This window comes from Solanum stenotomum, chromosome 11 (genome assembly GCF_019186545.1).
Source record: "Solanum stenotomum isolate F172 chromosome 11, ASM1918654v1, whole genome shotgun sequence".
In the NCBI taxonomy this organism is placed as follows: domain Eukaryota; kingdom Viridiplantae; phylum Streptophyta; class Magnoliopsida; order Solanales; family Solanaceae; genus Solanum; species Solanum stenotomum.
The window spans coordinates 7513635-7540126 of NC_064292.1; the positions used below are offsets into that span (position 1 = coordinate 7513635).

At 33.7% G+C, this 26492-nt stretch overlaps 3 protein-coding genes across 3 annotated transcripts; 2 read left to right on the forward strand and 1 right to left on the reverse strand.

Annotated features, from left to right (window-relative positions):
• The first annotated feature begins 2939 nt into the window (after positions 1-2939).
• LOC125845500 (vacuolar protein sorting-associated protein 24 homolog 1-like) lies at positions 2940-9305 on the forward strand. Its single transcript, XM_049525015.1, has 6 exons — positions 2940-3270; positions 3568-3644; positions 5171-5273; positions 7033-7154; positions 8759-8950; positions 9046-9305. Exons 1-6 carry the CDS (start codon positions 3159-3161, stop codon positions 9100-9102), a joined length of 663 nt encoding a protein of 220 aa, XP_049380972.1. The 5' UTR covers positions 2940-3158; the 3' UTR covers positions 9103-9305.
• A 6729-nt stretch (positions 9306-16034) lies between these two features.
• On the forward strand, positions 16035-20394 carry LOC125845497 (serine carboxypeptidase-like). Its single transcript, XM_049525011.1, has 8 exons — positions 16035-16406; positions 17289-17457; positions 18460-18579; positions 18706-18849; positions 18932-19082; positions 19197-19285; positions 19399-19660; positions 19999-20394. Exons 1-8 carry the CDS (start codon positions 16054-16056, stop codon positions 20217-20219), a joined length of 1509 nt encoding a protein of 502 aa, XP_049380968.1. The 5' UTR covers positions 16035-16053; the 3' UTR covers positions 20220-20394.
• Positions 19411-23657, reverse strand: LOC125845502 (uncharacterized). The gene is made up of 4 exons (XM_049525018.1): positions 23367-23657; positions 23130-23250; positions 21419-21604; positions 19411-19675 (listed from the first exon to the last, which is right to left on the reverse strand). The coding sequence occupies exons 1-3, from the start codon at positions 23655-23657 to the stop codon at positions 21432-21434; spliced, it is 585 nt and encodes a 194-aa protein (XP_049380975.1). The 3' UTR covers positions 19411-19675; positions 21419-21431.
• Between the last annotated feature and the right edge of the window lie 2835 nt (positions 23658-26492).

Genomic DNA, 26492 nt, shown 5'->3' on the forward strand with positions numbered 1-26492 from the left:
CATGTATATGAGTGTCTATATGATAATTCTTTGTGGGACTGAAAATATTATTGTCTCTTCATTCTAGGCCAATATAGTGAATTTTAAAGCTTTATTGATAGTAAATTTAGTGATCGAAAGTTCAGTAATTTAAGTCATTCTAACTATTTTTCGTTTTGAATGGATTGTTATCACTTTTTCACATTTTGAATGAATTGTTTCTTTTATTTTTGTATATGGTTAATAACCGAATAACCGAACCAAATCAAACCGAAACTGATAACCACCAAACTGATAAATGTATATTATATTTGGTTTGGTTTGATTTTAATAATTTTAAAACCGAGTTGATTTGGTTTTGATTTTGACCAATAACCAATCTAAACCGACCTGCGAACACCCCTAATCAAAAGTTTGCTTGCATAAATAATCGTCTTAAAATCAGCTATGTGCACTTGCCCATAATACCATTGAATTCAATGGCCAAATAATATTGTTATTTTCCAATTTGCGTTTTTGAATTAGATGTTGAACGTTACGTTATATAGCAAGGCCCCATGCATAGAAAAATATGTAGTACTAATAATTCAATAACTTGGAAAAACATCATTTGACCTTTTTTCAAATATATAATAATTAATAAATAGATGAAATTAATTGGAAGTTGAATAAAGTTGCTGAGGGGAAAATTCTTCCTTCTTTCATTTTTTTTTGGCTGAAAAAGGGGATAAGATAAAATATATAATAAATAATTGTTTTAAAATTTTCAGTTGAGATTTTTTATAAACAGATCCAATTGTTTGTTTATTTCAATATAAAGAAATTCCAAATGGGAGGTCAAGAAAGAACAAAACAAAAAAAGCAAAATGAGTGATGCTCTAAGCTCTTAACCAACTAAAATTTAATAATTGGATAAGTTTTCTTAGTTTACATTTTTGTCTTTCTCTTAGATTTTCTTTACTAAAAAAATGTTGGAAGAAGGTAGAAGGGATATGATTGGAGAGGGTGGGATATATGTTGAAATGGTCCTAGAAATTTTAGTGTTTAGAGTAGTAGATCGATTATGTTGTACGGGATAGAGTGTGGTAAGTCAAGAAGTAATCTCACGTTCATGATAATATAAGACGAAGGTAGCATACATGAGAATGTTTAGATGAATGTGTGAGTATACCATAACTAGGATAAATTAAATTAAAATTGAACAAGATAAAGTACGAGGTAGTCTCTCATGTGGAGGACAACATACCGGACACGAGATTGAGATCATTAAGGTATGTAAAAGAGGAGGAGGAGGGCAACATGTGGAAATCGAGGTTGATATGGTTTGGTGTATGTAAAAAAGGAGGAGCTCAAATGACTTAGTAAGGTAGTGCGAGAGATTGACAATGAGAGGTTATAAACAAAAAAAATAAAAAATTAGAAAAGTATAGTCCTAGTTGAAGCAACTATTTGCTCCTTTATCACTATTATTATTAACATGCTATATGCTACCATTGGTTTATTCCTCAATTTTGTTATTATAGTTATTACTTTTACTTTGGTTATCAATACTAGATATTTCTAGCTAGTGTTAATATTTTTCTTTCTTCAGTATTTCATCATAATTTTGTTCGTAAATTTCTTGTAAATATGTTAGTAAACACAATTTATCTTTAGTTAGGGGTCTATCGAAAATAATTTCTCTACCTCACTACTAATATATGTATTCATGCAATGCATATATAACTGTATGTATGTAATATGTATGGCTGCTAGTGTATATATGGTATGTTTTCTTTCAAATTGTTTTCAAGTTATTGGGCTTTTAGAAAGAAGTTATTGGGCTTTTAAAAAAGGAAGTTATTGGGCTCTTATCTACAAGCTTGTTGATTACAATTTGGGAAACTTTCACAAATAGTCACTAAAATAATTTTTAATTAGGCTCCATAGCTCTAGTTTGCTAATTAAGATTCATAGCTACATGTTAGAGGGAGGAGAGAGGCGACCGAGAGAGGGTAGAGGGTGGAGAGAAGCGGGTTGTATATGTATATTTGTTGAATTGTATATGTATATCTGTCACATAATTGTATATATGTAAATGATATACATATTTATTGTATATTTGATGAGCAAGATTGAGAGAGGGAGGAGAGAGGAGTGCGAGATAGCATAGAGAGTGGTAAAAGACGATTGCATTTGTATATAATTATATGTATAATTTGTATTTGTATTAGCGACGAGAGAGGCGAGAGAGAGGAATAGAGGAGAGAGAAACACATAATTACAGCCAAAATTAAGTTGCGAACCGTAATTAATTCAAACTAGAGTTATATTAGCTAATTAACTACTATATATTTTGCTTATCCACATAATTTTCCCTTACAATTTTACAATATTACTTCCAAATAATTTTTTTTTGAAGGACTAGTAGCAACTAGCAATATATGAGGAAGTCATAACTTAGTGAATTGAAATACCATTATAATGTGTGTGAGATAACAACAATAATAATAAATCTCGTGCAATCTCATAAATAAAATTGAAAGAGGGTAATGTATATGTAGATCTTACCTCTATCTTAGAAGATAAAATTAATTTTCAATAAATCTCGGTTCAAATAACAGAAATGAGGGAGAATATTACTACAAATAGGAACCATCTCTCATCACAACATGTTCAAGAATATTTCCATTTGGGACTTGAATCATATTGGTAATTTCTTCACCAACTTGAATAAAAAATGCATATTTCACTCAAATAAAAAATAAACATATCTAATCAAATATCACATAGATTAAAATCAAAATTTACCTAATCAAAGGACTAAAAGTGCTAATAACCCTTATAATTACCACAAAGTGAATCATATAATAGAAGTTCAAGTATCAAATAGTACAAAAGTAAAAAGTTAGAATCCTCCAACTATAAAAAAAAAGGGAAATCAGCCACCGGACGGCGGCGACTTCGACTTTTTCCGTCCACCGGCTGAAAGAGAAAAAAATTTCACCTATTTAAAAAAATATTTATTTCCCACTTTTATTCTTCGAATCTACGGTAGATTTAATTGGAAAAAAAATAATATTCTTTTTGGATCAGAACATAATTAAAATTCGCGATAAAGAAAAATTCTTGTTTTGATCTTCCATTGAAGGGTTCATCGATTTCTGGGAGCTTTCTGATTCAAAGGGGTTTTTCAGAAAATGGAGAAAGTAATGAATATATTGAAGCCAAAACCGAACCCTCAACAGATTTTGAGGGATTGGCAACGTCGGCTCCGGCAAGAGTGTCGGAATATTGAACGTCAAATTCGAGGTAAATTATCCTTCTGTTTAATTGTTTGTAGTCAGGAAGGAAATGGGGTTTTTGGGTTATTGTAAAATTTTAATTTTTTATGTTGGGTTTTTTGAGTTTTTTCTGTTTTGGGGTTTGTGGATTTCTCTTTAAGCTGAGGGTGTATCGGAAATAGCCTCTGTACATTTGAGGTAGGGGTAAGGTTTGAGTACACTCTACCCTTCCCGAGACACCACTTTGTGGGACTACAGTGCGTATGTTGTTGGTTTTTTGAATTGTTCTACTTTGGGTTTTGTGAATTTTTTGGATTTTGATTAGATATACAAAGGGAGGAGAAGAATGTACAGAAAGCAATTAAAGAAGCAGCAAAGAGAAATGATATGGGTTCTGCCAAGGTGACTTACTGCTCCTTGTAGATTGTTTATCTTGCTATTTTGCTGTAGTTATTTTCCTTTGTATCCTTCTTTGATCACTTTTTTGAGCCGAGAGTCTATTAGAAACAACCTCTCTATCCTACAAAGGTAGCCATACCCCACTCATGGATTATATTGGATATGTTGTTGTAGTTGAACTTCTTAGATTGAAAAACCAATCACATTTTTAGTTTTTGGTGGTGATGACTGCTTTTTTGTTGCCTGCTGATGCTTATAATCTTAATCTTCAAGGGCTATACACTGAAAAAATAGTTTAAAGCTATGTTGCTCGGACTCTCCAAAATGCATGATTTTGGAGTATCCAATGCACACCTGTCAACAGTTTTTATGAGTTTGAGCAACATAGGTCCAAAGTAAGTTCATAGAAATTGTGCCACTTTGGAGCTAGGAGAAGAAGAATATTGATGTTTTCTTATAGTTAGATCATAGATGTGATTAAGTTACCTAAATTATGGATCTTTAAGTTGCTTCTACTTTTTATCCCGCTTTTTTCGCTCTGGCTTCTTGCAAACTTGTGCTCATGGCTTATTGGTCTTGTTTATTATACTAGTTATTAGTTCAATATGTTATTCTCATGCCTTCTAACAATAGCGAGATGATATTGAAAAGTTTTCTTAGTATGTAGAATATGTTGGAAATTATTAACTTCCAATATGTGTTATTTTCTCATAGTTGCTTGTTCATATTTTAGATCTTAGGCATTTGCTAAAGGACCTGAGATCAATAAAAAAGGTTTTTAATTGCTTTACCTACCCCCCTCTCCCTGTTATGCTTAAAATCTCAGTCTATAACACTGTTAAACTGAGAAATAGTCAATAGACCGAACTTGATGTTTGAAAATTTGTTATTTCAGACCAGGCAATTTCATTAAATTAGAGCTATCTCCTGTATACAAGAAGTATACCAGAAAATGTAGAGAACCTACACAACAATATGGTTCTCTACAAGTTGCATCCAATCTTCTACACAAATAGGGACCACATAGGCACACCAAAACTAAAACAAAGAACTATTCCACTAGGGTACAACGCCATTTACTACTTCATGAAATGCTCTCCTATTCCTCTCCTCTAAATGATCCACATCAATGCAAGTGGAGTTACTTCCCATGTCCCATGTCTTGTCTTTTAAATGTTGGCGAAATGAGAAAGAGAGTAAGGATGAATGCGCTGCTTTAAAGGCACTTTCTTCATCTGTCACAGTGTGCTTGACCATTGAGATGTTTTGCATATAACACTTGGCGTATAAGAACATCTATTTTGGGTCATTGATAGAGTTTCAGGTGGTTTAGAAACCAATATGCTTTTTCACAAACTTCTAAGGAATGCCTACTTTAATAGTTAGGTTAGGTTAGTACTCATCCAAGATTTTCTTCAAGTGTGTATGTTGCATTCAGTCTGATAATATACATTGTTACGAGACATGATTTATTGGTTTTTGGCATCCCATTGCTTATTCATATCGGAGTGTTGATGTTTTTGTCATAGGCACTTGCTAAAGAGATTGTGAGATCTAAAAAAACTGTGAACCGATTATACGAGAATAAGGCGCAGTTGAATTCAATATCCATGCACCTTGGGGAAAGTGTTGGTATGATCAAAGTCTTGCTTCTCCTGTTGTATATATGTATATGTCGTTGTATATTCAGGAGTCTGCCTTTGGTCCCCTAAGTTCTTGTTGATGAGCAAACTGTCTTTAGAACAATATGCATCCATTGAGAACGTAGCACCATTACTTCTTGACAGGGATGAAGGGATATCATCTCATGTTGAATAATGAGCAATTTTAAAAGTTCTCTTTCTTGGCCAATGTTTCAGTTGCTGGCTTGCAAATGCAATGTCTTGTTTTGAGGGAGTTTCAAGAGTGTCATCATATACAAGTCACAACTCACATCAAATGTCTTACTGATTTTGTTCAATTGTTGAATAGGTAGTTTGAACTTTGAAGAGGCATAATGTATGTGTAATTATATAGACGTTCAAAATGCAGAAGTAGGATTGCATATTTTTCTTTATGATTTCGATTTCTTTAATAAGAGGTGAAAGTTATCACTTTATGCTGGTCAACTGGATGTTATTGTGGTGAAACTGACAAAATTCTGCGTTTTTTATGACCGAAAAATCCGAAGGGAGCAACCTTTTGGGCCAATCACAGCCTATGGAATTCAGGATGATGGGGCACCCCTCTACTCTTCTCCACTCAAATACTGAACTTAGTTCGCTTGGCGCAAGGTTCAAACTTGTAAGCTAAGATACAAGTGCCTCAACCTTTGCCAACTGAGATAATCCCTGGAAGCAATACAATTCTTTCTGTTGATTTGATTCTGTGAAATAGTAGGAACATTCTACATATGACTGGCTGTCCCAAAGACATTGATATCTGAACTTGTAAAGGAACCTCTTCCTAATAATAATAAGGTATCACCCAAGTGTGTCCTAGTGGTCAATAAAGTAGGAGGAGAAACATGACGTCTCAAGTTCAAATCCCTGCAGAATAAAAAACACTAGGTGATTTCTTCCCATCTGTCTAATCCTTGTCCAGTACCTGTTGCTGCTGGTGGGAGCTAGCAAATATCCCATGCAATTAGTCGAGGTGCATGCAAGCTGGCCTGGATGCCATGGTTATCAAAATTAACATGAGCTACCATTACCTTGACTTCCATGATTGATGGTGACTGTACCAATCTTGATCTTAAGTGGAACTGGATCATGTGTTCAGTCTAGTAGTTGGTTGTACTGATTGGCGAGGAATTCCAAAAGAAAAAGGACAAGGAATCATTCTTAATTTTTCATATAGGAGAATTTCTTCTTTCATTAATACAGTCTACTGTAGTTGTAGAACTGATGTATGCCCCTTATTCTTAGAAAATGCGTATTCTGAAAAAAGCATCTTTTGCCTATAAACAGTTTTTAATGATCAATTAGTTATGAACTTTTAGCCCCTATTGATTTGTTAAGTTTATGGGAAACCAACTTTATTTTCTATAGCTGAACTCCATGAAAAATTGCAATCATCTTTTCATGTCTGATAGGAGAACTTTTTTCTTCCTACTACCATATAATGAATTTATTCCAGAATTGTTTTTGTTTGCTATATGCTGTAACAGATTCTTAGTAAACAAGTTATTGCATATGTATATTAAGTTGGTGCTAGATTGTCTTATATTTTGAAATATTTAATAGCATGTTGGCATGTCAACTGCTTTATACAGAAGACCTATGTAGCTTTGATTTTTTCTGTCTAGGAAAATAAACTGTATTATGAAGCCGGCATCTTGCTTTCTACTTTAATGTTAGGTTATGTGTTGACTTCTTCAAGTGTCCCATTGAACTTCTAATTGCTTTTGCAGCCATTGCTCGCACAGTGGGACATTTGTCCAAGAGTGCTGAAGTCATGAAGCTCGTCAATAATCTTATGAAGGCTCCAGAAGTGGCTATGACAATGCAGGAGTTTAGTAAAGAAATGACCAAGGTATATCAGTTTGGTTTTAGCTTTTTGAGCTTCAATAAAATTCCTGAGCTTTCCTCCTGGTTGGGAAATCACCTTTTATCCAGTTTGATTAGGACTCTTAAATAGTGTATTATGTTAGATGCTGCTATGGCTCTCTTCTGCACTTTACTATATCGTAATTCTGAAGTTCAATCTGAGCAACAAGATTTCCAACCTTACAAAAATGTTTTTCAGTCTCAAGGTATGCTAAATATTACTATATAGAAGTTTGACCGCATATATAGTCAATAACTAGGCATGAGATAACAAAAGTTGCCCACAAAATTTCTTTCCTTCTGGCGGGCCAGCGCGGTGTGTTGTGCCAAAGTCTCAAGCCAAGCGCTCGTGCTGTGTTGATGTTGCTAGCACTTTCTGATTCTTGTGTCCCAGTGTGTTGCATTGCCTCAGAGGCCTCCCCATCTTGTTGCATCTATGTCCAACGCAGCGCGTTGTGCACTATTTACCAGCTTGTTTTTTCTCCGAGTTGTTCAACACAATCCTCAAGCTTCCAAATATGGTATTCTTTGCATGAATCTTTGAGTGACTTGCTGAATACCCCTTCTAGTTGTATCTAAAATTCGTTAAGCTTCTTGATCTGCAATCCTTGGACGCTCTTGGTCTTTTATTGAGTTAGCAGTGCTTTGGACTCTTCAAATTCTTCCATAACTAGTCTAGAGGTATGAGCATTGCGCGTGTACCCCACATCAATGAGTATACATTTTTTTTTATAACGGTGGTGTATGAGCCAGCTTGCAGCACTGAGTACACAATTTTAAAAAATCACATAGAAGTGTTGATCAATGTACTTGAGTTATAAAATAAAAATTAAAGATAAAAGAGTGAGCTTATAAAAAGGATGAATGTTGATCTCATTTAGTTTAGCTAAAAAATATGAAGAAATCCTGCCCCACGTAAGTCCTCACATACCGTATCATGATTTTTAAGGACTTTTGTGGGAATATCTTATGGGAATTGATTTTATTTCTATGACCTAGTACTGAAAATAATCAAGTAACACAAAAATACTTCTATCACAATTCTCCAAAAATTTGTCGCATAAACACAAATTGAGACATTGACCCTATAGCTCCTTGGATGGCCCTAAAGTGTTTTTGGGAGGAGGAGGCAGGAGGGGGAAGGGTGGCCTATGGGCATCTCTATGTGTGCATATAGATACAAAAGTTAATGGGAAAAAGGTTAAATTTGCTCCTCTTCTATGTGAAAAGGATCAATTTTACCCTCTTCTATGCGAAAAGGATCAATTTTACCCTCTTCTATGCGAAAAGGATCAATTTGGTGATGTGGACATAACTTGGCATGCCGCATCACCCCCCACCCCATTTTACTTCATTCCTTCCACTGCTTCTTCCACCAGTAGAGCCACCTCCCCTCAACCACCATTGCCACCATCAACAACACTGTTTTCACTGTAGAATGGACCAAAAAGGGAGTCTGTGGTTTGTCACGTCATCCCCCCTCCCTCTTTTTCTCTCTCTCTCTCTCTCTCACACACACACACACACACACACACACACACACACACACACTTTTTTATCTGGAAATTACCCTTTCTCTTGTTATTGCAGGCTGGTGTCATGGAAGAAATGGTCAATGATGCGGTGGACAGTGCCCTGGATTCAGAAGACATGGAAGAGGAAATTGAAGAAGAAGTTGACAAGGTCTTGACTGCAATTGCTGGTGAAACCACTGCACAACTACCTGAAGCAGTCCGAAAGGAGAAGCTAAAGCAACCCGCCCAGGCAGTGGAGGATGCAGAGGTATGTCCTTTCATCTGTGATTTATTGTATAGAACGATCCTTTCTATGATCAAGCAAACTAAATTGATTAACGATTGATTTGTTATTTCTTGCAGGATGACGAGGAAGATTTAGAAGAACTAAGGGCACGACTTGCTAAAGTTAGATCCTAAGTGATTTTAAAAATTCACTTGCACTGCCTCTAAGGCTGCGATGTAAAATATGTTGTGTGTGAAACACAGACCTCTTCTATGTTCTGACGAGCTGCATCTTCTATCTGGAAGAGAGGATATTGAAGTACCTTCTATATCTTAGAATCAATACTCAAGATTTCTTGTATTGATTATCAATGTGAGTTGGGATCTTTTTCTCTTTGCCCATGCATTTCACTGTATGGAAACTGAAAATCTATGCTAACAACATTTCTTGCTATTTAGTAGAATTGGCTGTTCAATGTATTTCCGTGGGATGCTCTCCCTCTAAAATTGTAATTTTAATGTACTTCTATTTTATTTTTTGTGTGTTAATATTAGTATGAAAATAGCAAATTTTCTGATGCCTGTTTTGCATAACTATTTGTATCCTAGCATGCTTCGGAAATTTCCCTGTTAATTGCTTATGCAAAAGGTCTTGGAATGTTCAATTTCTTTCTGCTGTCTCTTTACCGTTTGCATACCCTGACTTCCAGATGTTGTAGAGTTCTTGTTACCATTCCCAGCTGACTTTTAATAATGCAATGAAGTACTTCCTCTAGTGAATTAGAGTAGTTTTACACACTTTCTTGCCAATAAACACTTGCGATTTATCATTCATCAACCGTGGAGTGTAGTCTTAGGTTCCTGGTAATTGCATTTACTATTGTTACAATATCTGGATCTGTAAGTATTATTGTCAATAGGGAGAATGTATTTGTAGTCAAAACATCTCTATGTCCAACTAGAATTTCTAGACATAAAGATCCATCATCTCAATGATTAATTGGTATAAAGTTGACAAGAATTTGACTTGCTCTCCTCTTTTACATAGTTTTGAAATCTTTGCAGCTTCTTGATTGCTAAGACTTTTGAGGCTTTTTGTTGCTCTAGATCTTGGTTTTCCTGTGGATTCCTGCAGGTGAATGGCTTGAAATTTGACTTCAGATTCAGCAGTCAAGGTAGAGATGCTAAGGTATTTTACTTATAGCAATGTTTCTTGGGCTCTCCAAAAATGCTGACGCGCCCATGTTGGATTCTCCAAAAATCCAAAAATGGACTACTTTTGAAGGATTTGACATGCACCCAGTGGCATTTTTGAAGAGTTTGACCAACATAGACTAATAGGACTTTGTAAGTTCTAGCTTGTGAAGAGTCTTTCTTTATGGAGTCCTGTTCTAAGTGATTATATAGTGTTTGCCATCTTTGAATTTTATAGAAATGTGCTGTGTCTTTATTCCTTACACTGTATTTAATTTCACAAAGATTATCCTATAAAAGCCCCCCCCCCCCTCAAGACAATCAGCTTAGTTAAGTTAAATATGCAAATGTGATTGCATCTTATCTAGTGCTTCTTTGTATATGTTTCCTCTATCATAACATAACAAGCACTCTAGTTGTTGATATTGATATCCCTTTTGTAAGTACATCATCTAGTTGTTCTTGTGAGGAAACATGATGTGACAAATATAGTCTGACATTGAGGTTTTGTTTTGTACGCCTCTACTAAAGCCACATTCGATGAGGTGTTTACTGTCAAACAGTTGTGCTGAATTCTCATAACCAGCAGTATTAGTTGAATGTACAGGGAGATCCACTCTCACCAGTACATTTGATTTTTGTGGCAGAAAGTCTTATCCAGAGGTCACAATGCTCTATTAATGGAGAAGAGATGCAAATCATTTATGTTGTCAAGGAGGGCACCAAAGTGTAATATCATATCCTGTTCCTGTTGCTGCTGCTGATGTTATAAATCGGTCATATGTTTCTTAGACTCTTCAAAAAATGTCAACAAGTGCATGTCAAATCTTCCAAAAGTAGTGCATCCAAGACGGGTGCAAGACATGTTTGGAGAGTCTGAGCAAACATAGATAATCACTACTATCAGCAATACCGCTTTGAGGTTAGTTATGAACATTCCATCTTCATGTGGAAGCCTTGGGACAAATGGTAAATAGATACAAAATGCAACATATTTACATGGTGCTGCTGTGCAAAATGTGTCATAGTTTTGAACTTCCATGCACCTATATGGGTTGTTCTTTGTTTCATGGGATTATTTGTTTGCACTCGAGGGTGTGACTTAGCTGTCAATGTGAACTATTAGGTCTCATGTGCAAAAACACTAGGTGATTTATTTGTATTTGCCAAGCTTTGAGAGATAAAGTTATCTAATATCTGTGCTAACGGGAGTTAACGTGTACCTCATGAAATTAGTTGAGGTGAAGACTATGAAGAGGAGAAAGTTATTGCCCAACATGGATGTTTATGGACAACTTCTTTTTTAAGAATATTCTTTGGGAAATAATGAGATTAGAAAAGCAAGAGAGTAATTTGCTTATAAATGTATTTAGTCCCAAGTAGTAAATAAAGTGTGTTCAGAAAAAAAGAAATCATAAGATCGAAGATTCAATTATTCTCCTTTCACCACTAAAATAGGTTATTTTAGTGTCACTCTTTGAAGTTAAATAAATTTTACGAAATAGCTTATGGGGTAAAACTTGGCCTTAAATTCCGATAGATGAGTCCAATTCGAAAAGAGCAATTATTTTGATACAACCTATCAAAACATACATTCTCTAAAAATATACATCAAAACAAACATTTTGCCTAAAAATTGGCGAATTATCACTTACATTATTAACATCTGTCTTCTCAAATTGTAATTATCTATCTTTTAGGGGTTCGTCCAATTTTGGGCGAACAACAATTTAATTTTTTAAACTAATTTTATAGTTTGTCAACAAACGGATGAACTATAATTAATTTTAACTTTGCTAGGTGATTTAATTTAACACGTATCCCTAAATTATGGACATTAATTTACAAGTGGAATTATGAAAACTTGCACAACACTTTTGTACATGATTAAGGTTTAGTGGTTCAATAGTTGTAAGCAACTGAAAAACATGATCACAAAGTCAAATAAAATTGAATTGACATACCACTAATTAAATTATTTTTTTGACAGCCATATTCTTTGGTTTCGCCGGAAAATCAACAATCACTATTCTTTGAATGCACACTGAATAAATATACTCTTGTATAATAATTTACAAATCACATAAAAATATAAACATACCTAGATATATTTGAAGCCACGGAATTAATTTAGTCGAGAAGATATTGACAGAAAAAATCGATCTCTAGCCGTTGCGGCCATTTTCATGCATGATTTTTCTTAAATATTGCCATTTTAGTCTTACGTTTCCATGAATTTAATAAACCGTTTAAATGGACTATTTTCAACATTTTTGGATATTTTAATCATTTCTTTTTCATAATTACCTTAATTGTTTATCATGACGCCAAAAAGTTCGTTATCTTTTTTTTTCTTTCTAATTTCAGTCAAACAAATATTTTTTTGGGTAAAAGCTGCTTGATATATTTATATTTATATTATATAGAAAAAAAACATCTAATACAAATAGCTTAGTGGGACCTCCAATCAACTTAAGACAACGTAACATTCCATGTGCAAATAAAATATTCTAAATTCGAATGAGTATAAAAACATAACTTTCATAACCAAATAATATAAGAAAAAAAAGTAATACAAATAAATATCGTTAGGTCAATGTTTCGAACCGTTAATTATTTATTTGGAAAGCTAAAAATTGAGATCAAATTTTTAGGGAAAAATAAATGGCTTTGAGTAATAGAAAAAATTGATTTTCTAAAAAATGAAAAAAATATATTTTTTTTAAACAAACACTTTTAGAATATTGGTTAGATATAAATTGCCACTTTAATATCGATAAATGTATTTTTCAAATTAATTAACTAAATACAAACTACTTCGCAAAATTGCTTTTTGAAAATCACTTCTGACAAAAGAAATACTACTTTTTCAAGTAATAAGAAAGATATATTATTATATAGAGAAGTCAATTTGTTATTCTTGAATTTTAAAAGTTGTGCATGTTTTTTATCGACCCTAGACAAACTTCTCGATCATTAGAAGGAAAAAAATGAGTATACTAATAAATAAGTCGGGGGTTTCTATACGTTCCCTACAAGAATTTATGTTTTTTTTCTTTGTATTTTTCTTCGATATCATTGTAGACTTCATCCAGTAAAAAATATACAATCCCCAAATTATATTTTGGTTCCACTTTTTTTTTTTTGGACCACATTGACATTCCACAAAGCAAATACAATTTTCTTGTTATATATATATTTTTTAAAAATTAGTCATTATTTACTATATATATCTCTTTAATTTTACGTCCACATATACTTCCTCAGATTTTATTATGCAGCTGTATATCTTATCTCATGTTAGTTGTTATTTAGTAAATTACACAAAGAACTAAGGCTAAAAGACATTAAAAAAATAAAATATCTTTGATGTCACATAAAACCTAAAATTCTAGTCTCAACTAAAATACTATGTGAGATCATTAATTATAGTAATTGTAATTTTAAAATATTGTTTCATTAGTATTAAAACAATATTATTAATCGTAGTTTTGAAAATAATAATATATATTTAAAATATTTTCTTTTATGTAAATGGTAAGTGATCATAGATTGTCGTTTTCTTATTATGAAAAAATAAATTGACAAGCATTATATGGAGTGTGCTTGTGAATATCCTATAAGTGATAGAGACTTGTAATTTTGACATAATAATCAATCAGTCATTGACTTGTAATTAGACCATTATATGGTTTTTTTTTTTTGGATCTCCGGATAACCCATCGGGTGAGTATCGTGTGCGCATTGGGTAAGTTTGCACTTTGTAATAGCTTGCAAACTACACTAGGCAAGCCATATGTGACAGACTCGATTCATAAGGCATTGAGGGAGATTGATCCCGAATCCGTGTGGATAACCACCTTCCAAACCAACTGAGCCATTCTGAATGGTTCATCAATCTTAATATGAATTGTTTAGTCTTCATCGTCAATCTTAATATGACTTGAGACCCCTATTTTTAGTCCTTTTTTCTTTGAATAAAACAAAATTAAGTTTTTTTTTTTCTTTAGGTCAAGTCAATTTCCCCATATCTTAGGTATCGATAATTGACAACTCCATTAAAAGAAAAAAAAAATATACAATAATTTTTCATCTTTACATAATTTTAACTATCAAGATTTCTTAAAAGTCCGTTCGTTAAATAAGATTAGCGATATAATATTTTTTGTTTTGCGATAGAAGGTGTTTGTGCTAATTCTTGTTCTATTATAGTATTGATTTCTTATTGATATCTGATATTCACTTTGAAATCAAATTAATTCGAACCCACGTAAAAAAATAACAACTCAATTTTAAAAGTAAAATATTCCCTACGCCACGAGGTAATATATGCGAATATATTACGTGAAACATAAGCTGGTATAATATTTTAAGTTTTCTTATTAAATGACGTATTAATTTCTTTGATCAAGAATAATTTAACATTAATTTCTCATTGCTTTAAGGGCACACAGTCCTTGCGTATTCTTTTATTAAGAGCCATGTTTCACTAATTTATCCTTAATCAAATATTTCGTTCTTAAATTTTAATTACAGAATCATTTTTATTAGAGACTGTTTTATTTTAAAGTAGCATTTTCTATCGCGTTCCGAATTAATCAGGTTCCAGAGTGGAGTATCTCAACGTAAATATGAATTAGTCTGATTTCAAAGTAAAATTTTTCGATAAATTTAGGTTACATGAATACTGATTAGTTAAAATATAAAATGAAACTTCCAGATATTAATCTGATTTAGTTGAAGCTCAAAGTACGACTTCTCAAAGTGTATTCGGATTAGGTGAGTCCCTAATGAGAATTGCAAGAGTTATGTACTTCTACTTTCATTTAATTAAAGTACACACACTTATACGACGATATAATTGTGTGACTAAATTGGATTTACTAAAGCCACATACTTAAATTATTAATTATAGTAGGAGTATTAATTTCCCAAATATATAATTCTTACAATTAATGGAATTAACAGCTCTTATTTAAGAAAAAAATGTGTACACATTGCCCTTCAATATTCAAAGTTTCAAAATATTATATATCCATTTATATATTATTTAACATCCTTAATTATCACTAATCAAATCAATCTATAATAATCATGTAAACTATTCTTTAGTGATTGAGATAATACAAGTAATAACTAAGCACATTTGATCTTTGATTAATTCAAATATGTTATTTTGGTTCTTTAATATAAAAAAAATTAAGATTTAAATTACTTTTAAAACTAATTATTCTCAAAATATGAAGTAATAATACAAATTCAATATAAAATATGATCAAATTTATATAGTTTATTGGTTAACAATAGTTGAGGACCAAATGGGCTAAGAAAAACAATGTATTAAATATTTTATTAACTATTTTTACTAATGTAGAATTGAGATGATAACCCAAAATGTGAAATTACTTTAATTTAATCAAATCCCTTATTAATATCGAACCCTCTGTAAAATTATAATATAATAAATATAAATAGATAAAACCAAAAAGTAGAATAAAGACGTGAATAAGGAATACATATCATTTCCCTAATTGAGTTGCGTTTAATCAGAATCAGTCTCTCTACTTTATAACTATGTACACTTATTCTCTCTAGAGTTCACTTGTGAAACCACACTGTAGATATTATTGTGATTATAAATGTTAAATAAATATCGAACCCTATATTATTATATATATTAAATAAAAATAGATAATAAAACCCCAAAAATATGTGAACATAGAATATATATCATTTCCTTTTTCATGCACCAATTTTTTCCAACCAAGAATTGATAATTGTCCAAATTAATAGCATAGTAAATAAACCATTAAATCCCATGTTTCTTCCCCCACTTTCCTCCCTCTTTCACACAATTATAATAAATAATAATAGTCAATTCCACACTCATATTCCCTCCTTATAAATAATCTCAAAAACTCAAATAATTCTTCATTCAAAATTAAAAAAAAAATGTCTTCTTCATCTTCATTATTCTCTCTTCTCTTTGTTGCTATATTTCTTGTTTTATGTTCCCAAATTGCCCTCTCATTATCACCCAATTTTTTCTTACAATCTCATAATGATAATATTAGTCCAAAGAAATTTCAATTAACAATGGGTGAAAAATTGATTACGCAACTTAATTTGTTCCCTAAACATGACATTAATATTGTTTCTTCAAAGGACAATAGTGTCAATAATTATGAGAATAAATTATTTGAGAAGAAATTGGATTTATCTTATCTTGGTGATTCTGGTTCCACTGTCCAAGACTTAGGTCATCATGCTGGTTATTTTCCTCTTGTACACACTAAAGCTGCAAGGTTTGATTATTTATCTTTCATCATTATATATTACTAATATTGACTTTCTTTCGTGATGTTTTAGAACAACGGTAAAATTCTCATCATGTAACCTTTTGTAGTTATGTGTTTGGACCGTAGAATTATCGTGATTGATATTCGTATCAAGGTAGATTGATTAGATTACATGCGTTGGGATACGATTTTTTTCAAATCTTATATGAGTACGGAATATTTTGTCCACTAAGCTACCACTTTTTTTTTTTATTCTTGCTTGACCTATTGGTTATTGATTTAAGTCGTGGAATCAGTCTTACTAATATTTAATTTCTGTCAAGGTAGACGGATTAAATTATACTCCTTTTATAATATGAGATCATTTCCCGGACCTTAAGCAAGGACTCGGAATATTTCATCCGAGCTTCCCTTTTTTTTAGTTTATTTTTGTTCAGAAGGGAGGCCTTGAAGCAACAATATAAGTTATATCTACTTGACTTATAAATCATTGGTTCAATCCGTGAAGTCAACCTATATAGTACTAATCTTTATATAAGGGTAGGATGATTAAATTACAATCCCCTTGGAGTGCAATCCTTTTCCGAACCCTATATGAATGCGTAATACTCTCCCCCCCATGATGAACCAAAAAGTCTCCAGGACCTATTATTAATAAGAATAATGATTTTTTTTTCTTGTTCAAATGGCGAGTCTGAGAGTGACGCTAAAGTTATTTTCTTCTGACCTATAAGTCACTAATATGAAGCTTACATTACATCCACTTAAAGTGTAATCTATCCTCAAACCTACACGAACGCGACATACTTTATGTACCGGGCTTTTTTTTTTTTTTTGTTCATCATGGGTTACTGTTTTATTAATTTTTTTTGTTTTGTTTTATTCTAGGATGTTCTATTTTTTCTTTGAATCAAGGAGCAACAAGAATGATCCAGTGGTGATATGGTTAACAGGAGGACCAGGATGCAGCAGTGAATTGGCTTTATTTTATGAAAATGGACCTTTTAAAATATCAAACAACATGTCTCTTGTCTGGAATGATTTTGGTTGGGACAAGGTAAATTTTTTGGATTTTTCCTAATTTAATATTTAGTATTGTTAACAAGATTTTTTATTATATTAGCAACTTGTTAATATTGATTGAACTATTTTTTCTTTCATTCATGCAAAGTCATTCTTTTTCACCAACTAACTAATCTGTTTCGACTGTTTTTTCTATTCATTAGTTGTGACTTAAATTAGAAGAAAAAAATAAATAAATCTTGAAATCAAAAGTAGTTCAACGCTTGTTATTGACTTATATGATTTTTATTTTATTTTATATAGTGCTCTATTTTCATTTAATTGCCTCCACAGAAATAAAAAACCTAATGTCCTCTCTTTTTTTTTTTTCCCTTTTGTCAAAGAATCTTTTTATAATGGTCAAGTAAAGTTATCTCTAAAAATAGAAAATGACATTGTATACTTGAAAGACTAAAATTTATATTTTATGTGTCAGTATATATAATAGATGTTGCATCCTCTCAATTTCTTTATATATTTGAACCTCCTTAATAAAAAATCTAGCTCCACTTTGCCATTAACTATTTTCTTATAATTTATAGATCACCAATTCAAACCGAAATAGGCACTTACGTTTGCATTAGGATAGAGTACCCTACATAACTACAATATATTTCCTTTGAGCTTTGCAACTCGTAAACACAGAATGCTTTATGCATAGAATTGTCTTTTTATTAAAAAACAACCACTTTGTAATTTTTAAAAGATTCATTAATTAGGAATAAGAAGGATTTTGACGGAAAGCCTTTGAGCAACAACAAAGTTACCTCTGTATGATTTATAGATTTCATGTTCGAACTATGAAATGAATCACTAATGTTTGGATAGGTTTGCCTACATTACACCCTTCACTATTTGCACTTAGTACGCCATTTTATAAAAAAAAGAATAAGGATTTTACCCATAAAACAGCCAGTATAAATTTTTTTTACACTATCAATGTTTAGAAGTAAAACTCGAAAAATAATATTCCCATTTACTTGTTGCGAATCGACAGGTGTCAAACCTTATATATGTTGATCAACCAACTGGAACTGGTTTCAGTTATACTTCTGATCAAAGTGACATTCGTCACAATGAAACTGGTGTAAGCAATGACCTTTATGATTTCCTACAGGTTTGTTCCCTTCACCTCTTTTTGATATTTTTCAGACTCCACTTGTGAGATTACTTGAGTATGTCATCGTTGTTGATATCTCTAATCCGTATTTTGATTAATACGATGTATTTTACGATATGATAGGCCTTCTTCAATGCTCATCCTGAGTATGTAAACAATGATTTCTACATTACTGGAGAATCATATGCTGGACATTATATTCCTGCATTTGCTTCTCGAGTTCATCAAGGAAACATAAAGAAGGAAGGAATTCACATAAACCTCAAGGTACTTTCTTTCCTATAACAAGTCGTTTTTCGGGGTTTTTTTTTTGGTTGGACTATATATATTTACATGCTACTTTGATCAGGGTTTTGCTATTGGTAATGGCCTCACCAACCCAGAAATCCAGTATAAAGCTTACACTGACTATTCTTTGGATATGAAATTGATCAATCAAACAGACTACGATGATATAAATAAATTATATCCAAAATGTCAACAAGAAATTAAGCTTTGTGGTAAGTTTTTATCCTACGTAACACTAAAACAAGTTAAATTCGAAAAAGAGAAAGAAAAGAGTCTTCGAATTATCTCGATATTCTTGACATCATGTTGTGTGAAAATATTGGCAGCAAGTGGTAGTGAAGATGCATGTAAGAAGGGATTTAGTGATTGCACACTCATTTTCGACAATATAATGGACATTGCTGGCGACATAAATGTAAGAACGTGCAACTTCTTTCAGTTTTTTCTAACGAGACGAGGGTGTCATATAACTACGAGCACATATGTTTTTATAACAATCTGATGGATTTGTGACTTTTTCACCTGTAGTACTATGATATCCGGAAGACCTGCAGTGGTAGCCTCTGCTATGACTTCTCGAGAATGGAAACTTACCTCAATGATAACCAAGTTAAAGAAGCCCTCGGTGTTCCTGCCAGTATTGATTTTGTCTCGTGTAGTTCTTCAGTTTATCGGGCGATGATGAAGGACTGGATGAAGAATCTTGAAGTCGGTATTCCTCAACTTCTTGAGGATGGCATCAATCTACTCATTTATGCTGGAGAGTATGACCTTATCTGCAACTGGATTGGTAAGCTTCATTCCCCTATAAAAGAAAAGCGCAAAAAAACTCTAAAAGGTCCGTTGGGGTTTTAAGTGCAAATAAAGCGTAGGCTTTAGTCCAAAATTAATAATAATAAGCATGAATGGCAAAGTGAAATATCAATTGTTTAGTGTCGCCTCTTCAGAAGAGGCTCATTGGCAAGGAAAAGTATGCCTTAGAATCTTGATGACGACGCTGAAGCGCACATTAAGCGAGGCACAACGCTCAACACGTTTTGAGCCTCACTTAAGGGCTTAAGCACGCTTTTGACAACACTGATAAATCTAAACAGTGTCGAGTAAACTATTGTTTCTTGAAATGGACAGGGAACTCAAATTGGGTGCATGCAGTAGAATGGTCTGGGCAGAAAGGCTTTGAGGCTGCACCGTCTGTTTCTTTCACAGTAGACGGTGAGGAGAAAGGTGTTCAAAAGAAGTATGGACCACTGATGTTCCTCAAGGTCTACGATGCAGGTCATATGGTGCCGATGGACCAACCTAAGGCAGCACTTGAAATGCTTCAGAGGTGGACTCATGGCAACTTGTGAAGAATCAATTTAAGAACCACACATACTGAAACAGATTAACAATTTACCAGCTTTATAATATCAGCAAAACATAGAAAATCATGTAGATACATTTCACCCTTTCAAGTGAATGTTGTTCTTCTAAGATATTGGATTAAGCATTATAACATATAGTGAACCACACTGTTTCCTCTTATGATTTGTTATTCCTATCCTGCATTATGTTGATCACGCCGGTGTCAAAGTAATTAATCATTTCAAACCTGTAAGGAGCACAGTGGTCGAACAGTATTCAGGGGATAAGAAAAGGGCATAAACAGGCAAGCTATTCAATATAACAACTGACGAAACTAATTTTGATTCTAGTTTAACTGATGTTAAGAACTGGTTGTTTCTGTATTTTCTGTGCCTTAACACTGGGGGAAGAGAACAGATTGATTTTTTCCCAAGCAACACAACATGTAACTAACACTTTCAACGCTGAAGTGAATTGATCAATACTTGCAAATACTTCATACTTTTACCCCTTCAGCGGTGATACTCAAGCAGCAGGATCGTAAGTAAATTTTCACAGTCAGAGGATAAACTTTTAAATAAACAGCTGGTACAATGCCCCGATTCCTCGGACTCTGGTACAGGTTGTGCATTGACATACAGACTTAAAGGAAATTCTACACCTAATATTGGACTAGCTTGAAAAAAACAAATATACCCTACAGGTACTGTATGTTCAGTCAATTCAGCTAAATAAAGACCTAGATGATACACAGGATCCAGGTCCCCTATCCCTCTGGCTCTGAAACAGACAGTATGGACATACCAAACTTGAAGAAAATTTCTCCAATTTGAACGACCATATACTTGTCCCATGTATTTCCGGTCTGTTAAACCAGTTCATTTACATCAAGATTGTTTATTTATGTCTTAGATATCTTCATTGAACTGAACATATTGAATGGGAAACAGAATCGCATGTTTATTGATCTTGTTAGATGGCACATCAAGCAAACTTTGATATGCTACCCTTCGTTTAAAGCTTTCATAAGATAGAGAACTAGAATAATGGAAGCGGACCCCATGGTCTTCTATGCTCAGAGTAGTGTTTAAAGGAGAAAACTAATATTTAACAAAAGATGCATTCATGTTCTTTTTGTCAATGGAATGATGGAGATGTACACAAACATTAAGGCTGCTCAAAAGAACATTTGACACACAAACACCTGAATGCAATAGCTATGAACTGCCTCTTGCTCGATATAGTTCCCTCAAGGTCTCGATCACAGGCTGAAAACCTGTCCGCAATGGCAAAACTGATACCACTCGTAGATGTCGTGCATTCCCATTCTTTGGTTGGGACAAGGTGATCTTCAGCATCTCTCCCTCCAAAGCATTACCGGCAGATGCAGCTGCATAAAAGAATTCTCAATAAGTCAGAATACTCTTCATATGGCCCAGCAAAACACTGTAAGATGCAATTATAAGATTCTTGGAAAAAAATTCATGGACCATGACCAAATACTCTCTCCGTTCCATTTTACATGAGAATTTTAAGATATTAATTGAACTTATGTATTACATTTAGCAATAGTAGAAGAAAATAATCAAATGATTGTTGGAGTTTAGTAAGATGGAGAAACATTTCAACAGAAATATGAAATTTGAATAAGATTAATAAATTAGAATACTTGAAAGTCAAGAAAGTCGTGTGGCAATAAAATAGTGCCAAGTGTCAACCATCTTGGGACATCTCCAAATAAAAAGAGTTATCCTATAAATTGGGACAGAGGGAGTAAGTTTCATTAGAATTTTCAATTCCTACAGAAACATTCCCATCATCTCCTACTTCTTTCATTCTTTTTTGTTTCATAGAATTCCTAAAGCATAAGGAAAACAAAATTTATAACTCTTATTGATGACAGAGGCAAGTATAAAAAGTGTGACTTTTCATTTACTACTACAGTCAAACCTGTCTCTAATAACGGCTAACTTTTCTTTGGAACTGACTTTCATATTATATTTTAGTATATTCTCTACAGCATCTCATTATAGCAGCCAAAAATATCCTGCAAACAATGCAGTTGACTTATTTCAAGCATAAGTGAAATTGCCATTGTAAACTGCAAACTGGAATGCAATTATAAAAGGTACAACAACAACAATCCCACAAGTGTGGTCTGGGGAGGGTATGATGTACGAAAACCTTACCCTTACCTTTGTTTGTGAGGTAGAGAGGTTGTTTCCGATAGACCCTCCACTCAAGAGAAGTGAATTCAAAGCCAGATTGAAAAGAAAATAACGATAACAAAATAGCAAGAGAAACAATACAAAATAAGCAGCTGGAAATAGTAACAACAACAACAACAACATACCAATGAAAAATCCCATTGGGTATACTAACTAATACTACTAAATGAGGAGAGTAGACTAGCCCATGTCTCAACCACATAAAAGTGTGACAACACTCAATTACTTACCCTTCTAGCCTAATACTTGACCTCCATACCTTCCCAAATCTTCAATAAGCTGAAGATATGCCATGTTTTGTCTAATCACCTTTCTCAGTTCTTCTTAAACATACTTTTACCTCTCCTAAAACCTGCTATAGACAACCTCTCGACTACTCACTACCCTTCTAACCTAATTCTCGCCTTTCATACCTTCCTATGTAGGGTCATGTCGTAATAAGCAAAATATGTGTCATGTTCTCTCTAATCACCTCCCTAGTCCTTCTTAAGCCTACTTCTACCTCTCCTTGTGTAGGGTCAAGTCGTAGTAAGCAAAATGTGTCATGTTCTTTCTAATCACCTCCCTAATTCTTCTCAAGTCTACTTCTACTCTCCTAAAAACCGCTATAACCAGCCTCTCACACACCTCCTAAATGAAGCATCAGTGCAACTTCAAAAGATAAAAAGGGAGATTAATCAAAGTTACCAGCAAAAGGGTGAGTCTTGGCAAAATCAAAGAACTCATCAGCAGAACAACCAAACAAAACCCTAGCCGCCCTATCAAACATTATCACCACTACCACTCTTTTCTCAGTAGCTATCGACATCTGCAAAAAAAACCAAAATCACCCACAAAAAAAAAATCAAATCTTTGACAAAAACCAACAAAAAAAGCATCAAAATTGCATATAACAACACAAAAGAAAAAGAAAAATTCACATACAAGAACACGAAAGAGGCGTTTGGAACCAGAAGAAGCAGAGTTAAAGTTGCAATTTTTGCAAAAGGGTATTGAAGAAGACGAAGAAGAAGAATTGGGGATATGGGTATTTGGAGAAGGGTCAGGTAGAGTTTTTTCACATATAGAACAGACTGTGTAAAAGAGATTGTTGTGATCAATGGCTACCACCATGGAGTTTAGTGTTACTGGCTGTTTGTCATTGTTAGGTTCTTCTACTAATGGTCTTTTTCTGGGGTTTGTTTGGCTGTTGTTATTGGAGCTTTCTGGATTCATTGATGGAGTTTTTCTTGTTCAGAATATTCAGTTTGTTCAAGAAAATGGTATAGTGGAAGGTGAAAGATTGATGCTGTGAGTAAAAAAGAACTTGGCTAGGGAATGGTGTGTTGGGTAAGGAACAGAGGTAAAAATTGTATTTTCTTTTTTGCAACAAAATAGGTTTTGAATATATTCAAATGTAATTTTATAAAGAATTGAAGTCGCGGCTCTTTAAGAATTTCTACATGTGAGATTTATGGGAAAGAAGATCCTGTTATATTTGTGAATAATTTGATGCACTATCATCATTCAAATTTTTGAGTGAAATGTCGTCAAAAGATATAAAATGATATGCTAGCTGCTCTCAATTTCTTTCACCAAAATTGCCAAATGGTGAGATCTTGCACTGCCTCTTTTATTGCTCTAATTCCAAAGAAGAAAGGTGTTGTGGAGCTTAGAGACTATAGACCTATAAGCCTCATAGGCAGTGTCTATAAGTTGTTGGCTAAAGTCCTAGCAGAGAGGATGGAAAAGGTGATGAATTCTCTAGTCTCAGGGCAACAAAGTGCATTCCTAAAGAATAGACAGATGCATCCTTGATTGCTAATGAAGTGCTAGATTGGAGAATGAAAAGTGGCGAGTTTGGGATCTTATGCAAACTGGATATAGAGAAAGCCTTTGACCAGCTCAACTGGGCTTATCTAATCAACATTCTGAAACAAATGGGCTTTGGTAGTAGGTGGATAAAATGGAAATTCTTTTGCATTTCAATAGTAAAGGTCTCAGTCCTGATCAACAGAAGTCCAATTGAATTTTTCTCTACTAAAAAAAGGTTGAGGCAGGGGGATCCACTCTTTCCTTTTCTATGCATTCTTGCAATGGAAGGGCTATCTCAATTGTTAACTAAGGCTAAAGAACTCCAATGGATTCAAGGATTCCAAGTAGGCAACAAATCCAACCACCACTGTCAATGTCTCTCACATACTCTATGCAGATGCCACACTCATTTTTTGTGGAGCTGATAGGTAGCAGGTCTCCAATATCAACACCACTCTCATAGTTTTTGAAGCCATCTCTGGACTCCATATTAACATGCTTAAAAGTGTGATATATCCAGTAAATCAGGCGGCCAATCTAGAGGAACTTGCTAGCATACGTAGTTGCAAAACTAGGTCATTACCTACCACCTATCTAGGCCTTCCCCTGGGGGCAAGTTTCAAATCCTCTAGAATCTGGAATGAAGTTATTGAAAAAATAGATACTTTAGCCACGTGGAAAATGCAATACCTCTTCAGGGTTGGTAGGCTTATTCTTATCAACAGTGTCCTAGACAGTATTCCTACATACTGTATGTCTTTATTTCCAATACCAGGTTCAATTCTAAAGCAATGGATAGGCTCAGAAGGAGATTTTTGTGGGAAGGCAACAACCTCACTCACAAGTACTCTCTTGTTAAATGTCAATCGGTTACTCAGCCTAAGACTCAAGGAGGCCTGGGAATCAGGAATCTCAAACTTCATAATAACAGTCTACTCATGAAGTGGCTCTGGAGGTATGGACAAACTGAGGCTGGGTTTTGGGGAGACGTCATCAAGGCTAAATATGACATTCAAGATCACTGGTGTCCAAAGGAAAGCAATGAACCCCATGGTGTTGGGGTCTGGAAACATATAAGTAGTTTCCAAGATGATTTCTTCCAGGAAGTATCCTTCAAAGCTGGTAATGGACTCAAGATCAGATTTTGGCAAGACAAATGGCTTGGGAACTCTATGCTAAAAGACTCTTTCCCCTCCTTGTTCCAAATTGCCTCCAACAAAGAAACAACTATAGCCCAGTACAGAGACAACAACTTCTGGGCTCCTATTTTAAAAAGGAACTTTCAGGATTGGGAGATCAATGACATCTTTTCCCTCCTAGAAACTTTGGAAAGCACTAGACTGGTGGTTGAAGATCAAGATAGGATTCTTTGGGGTAATTGAAACGACCCCAAAAATGCCCGAAAATGTGCTTCGGAAACACCTATAATTGTAATTTCCATATATCTCAAAATCCGTGCATGATTTTGGAAATTCGACTTCATATTCTTATTCAGGGGGTCAAATTGAATGGGAAATGGGTCTAACCCGAATTTTAGAGCAACCGTATTAAAATTCGAAAATCGCAAAAAATGCGATTTGGAGGGTCAACTTTAAAGAGGCATATCTCTTAGCACACATGGAACTGGAAGGGCCACTACCTATTAAATTAAAGCCCTTTGAGTTAGCTTTCCAACGCACTTGGTTTCACCTCATTCCGAGTTAGGATGAGGGAGTTATGACCATTTTCGTAAAACCTGTCTGTGCAGATTTGCAATTTCCAGTAAACTGTTTTTTTTAAAGCCTCATTTTTGAGGCTAAGTGTTGGGGTGTTTTTTTTTTTTATAAAAAAGGGATATGTCCCATACTTAGTCATATCTTTTTTCTAACTTCAAAACACTCAAAAACACTCTCTAAGCCCTCTCCAAAATTCCACCAAGATCTTCAACCAAATTCAAACATCTCAAGCTCTAATTTCGGATTCAAGACTCAATCTCAAGCTTCAATTTTCCATTCCAATCTTCATAAAGGATTCTCCAAAGTTGAGGTATGTGGGTTTGATTGTGGAAACCTTCCTTTCCACAAGTCCAACCATTTATCCTCTATTTTTACTTCAAGTTTATGGGTCCTTATGGTTATTTATGAACTCTTGAAGTATGTAATTACTACTACACACCCTATTATGGTCAATTTTGCATATTATCATGAAATGAATTTATTATGTGATGTTTATGGTTTTCATGCTTCCATGATCAAATTATGAAGGTTGATTTATATA

What these genes read in the sequence shown, in the direction of transcription:
- LOC125845500 (XM_049525015.1), top strand. Translation starts at nt 3,159, where the DNA reads ATGGAGAAAGTAATGAATATATTGAAGCCAAAACCGAACCCTCAACAG. An exon ending in TATTGAACGTCAAATTCGAG is followed by an intron (nt 3,271 to 3,567) that starts GTAAATTATCCT and finishes GATTTTGATTAG; the next exon opens with ATATACAAAGGGAGGAGAAG. An exon ending in AGGCAGTGGAGGATGCAGAG is followed by an intron (nt 8,951 to 9,045) that starts GTATGTCCTTTC and finishes TATTTCTTGCAG; the next exon opens with GATGACGAGGAAGATTTAGA.
- LOC125845497 (XM_049525011.1), top strand. Translation starts at nt 16,054, where the DNA reads ATGTCTTCTTCATCTTCATTATTCTCTCTTCTCTTTGTTGCTATATTT. An exon ending in ATGATTTTGGTTGGGACAAG is followed by an intron (nt 17,458 to 18,459) that starts GTAAATTTTTTG and finishes GCGAATCGACAG; the next exon opens with GTGTCAAACCTTATATATGT. An exon ending in ACAAGAAATTAAGCTTTGTG is followed by an intron (nt 19,083 to 19,196) that starts GTAAGTTTTTAT and finishes AAATATTGGCAG; the next exon opens with CAAGTGGTAGTGAAGATGCA.
- LOC125845502 (XM_049525018.1), bottom strand. Translation starts at nt 23,657, where the DNA reads ATGAATCCAGAAAGCTCCAATAACAACAGCCAAACAAACCCCAGAAAA. An exon ending in AACGCCTCTTTCGTGTTCTT is followed by an intron (nt 23,251 to 23,366) that starts GTATGTGAATTT and finishes TTTTTTTTGCAG; the next exon opens with ATGTCGATAGCTACTGAGAA. An exon ending in CAAGACTCACCCTTTTGCTG is followed by an intron (nt 21,605 to 23,129) that starts GTAACTTTGATT and finishes TCTTTTATGCAG; the next exon opens with CTGCATCTGCCGGTAATGCT.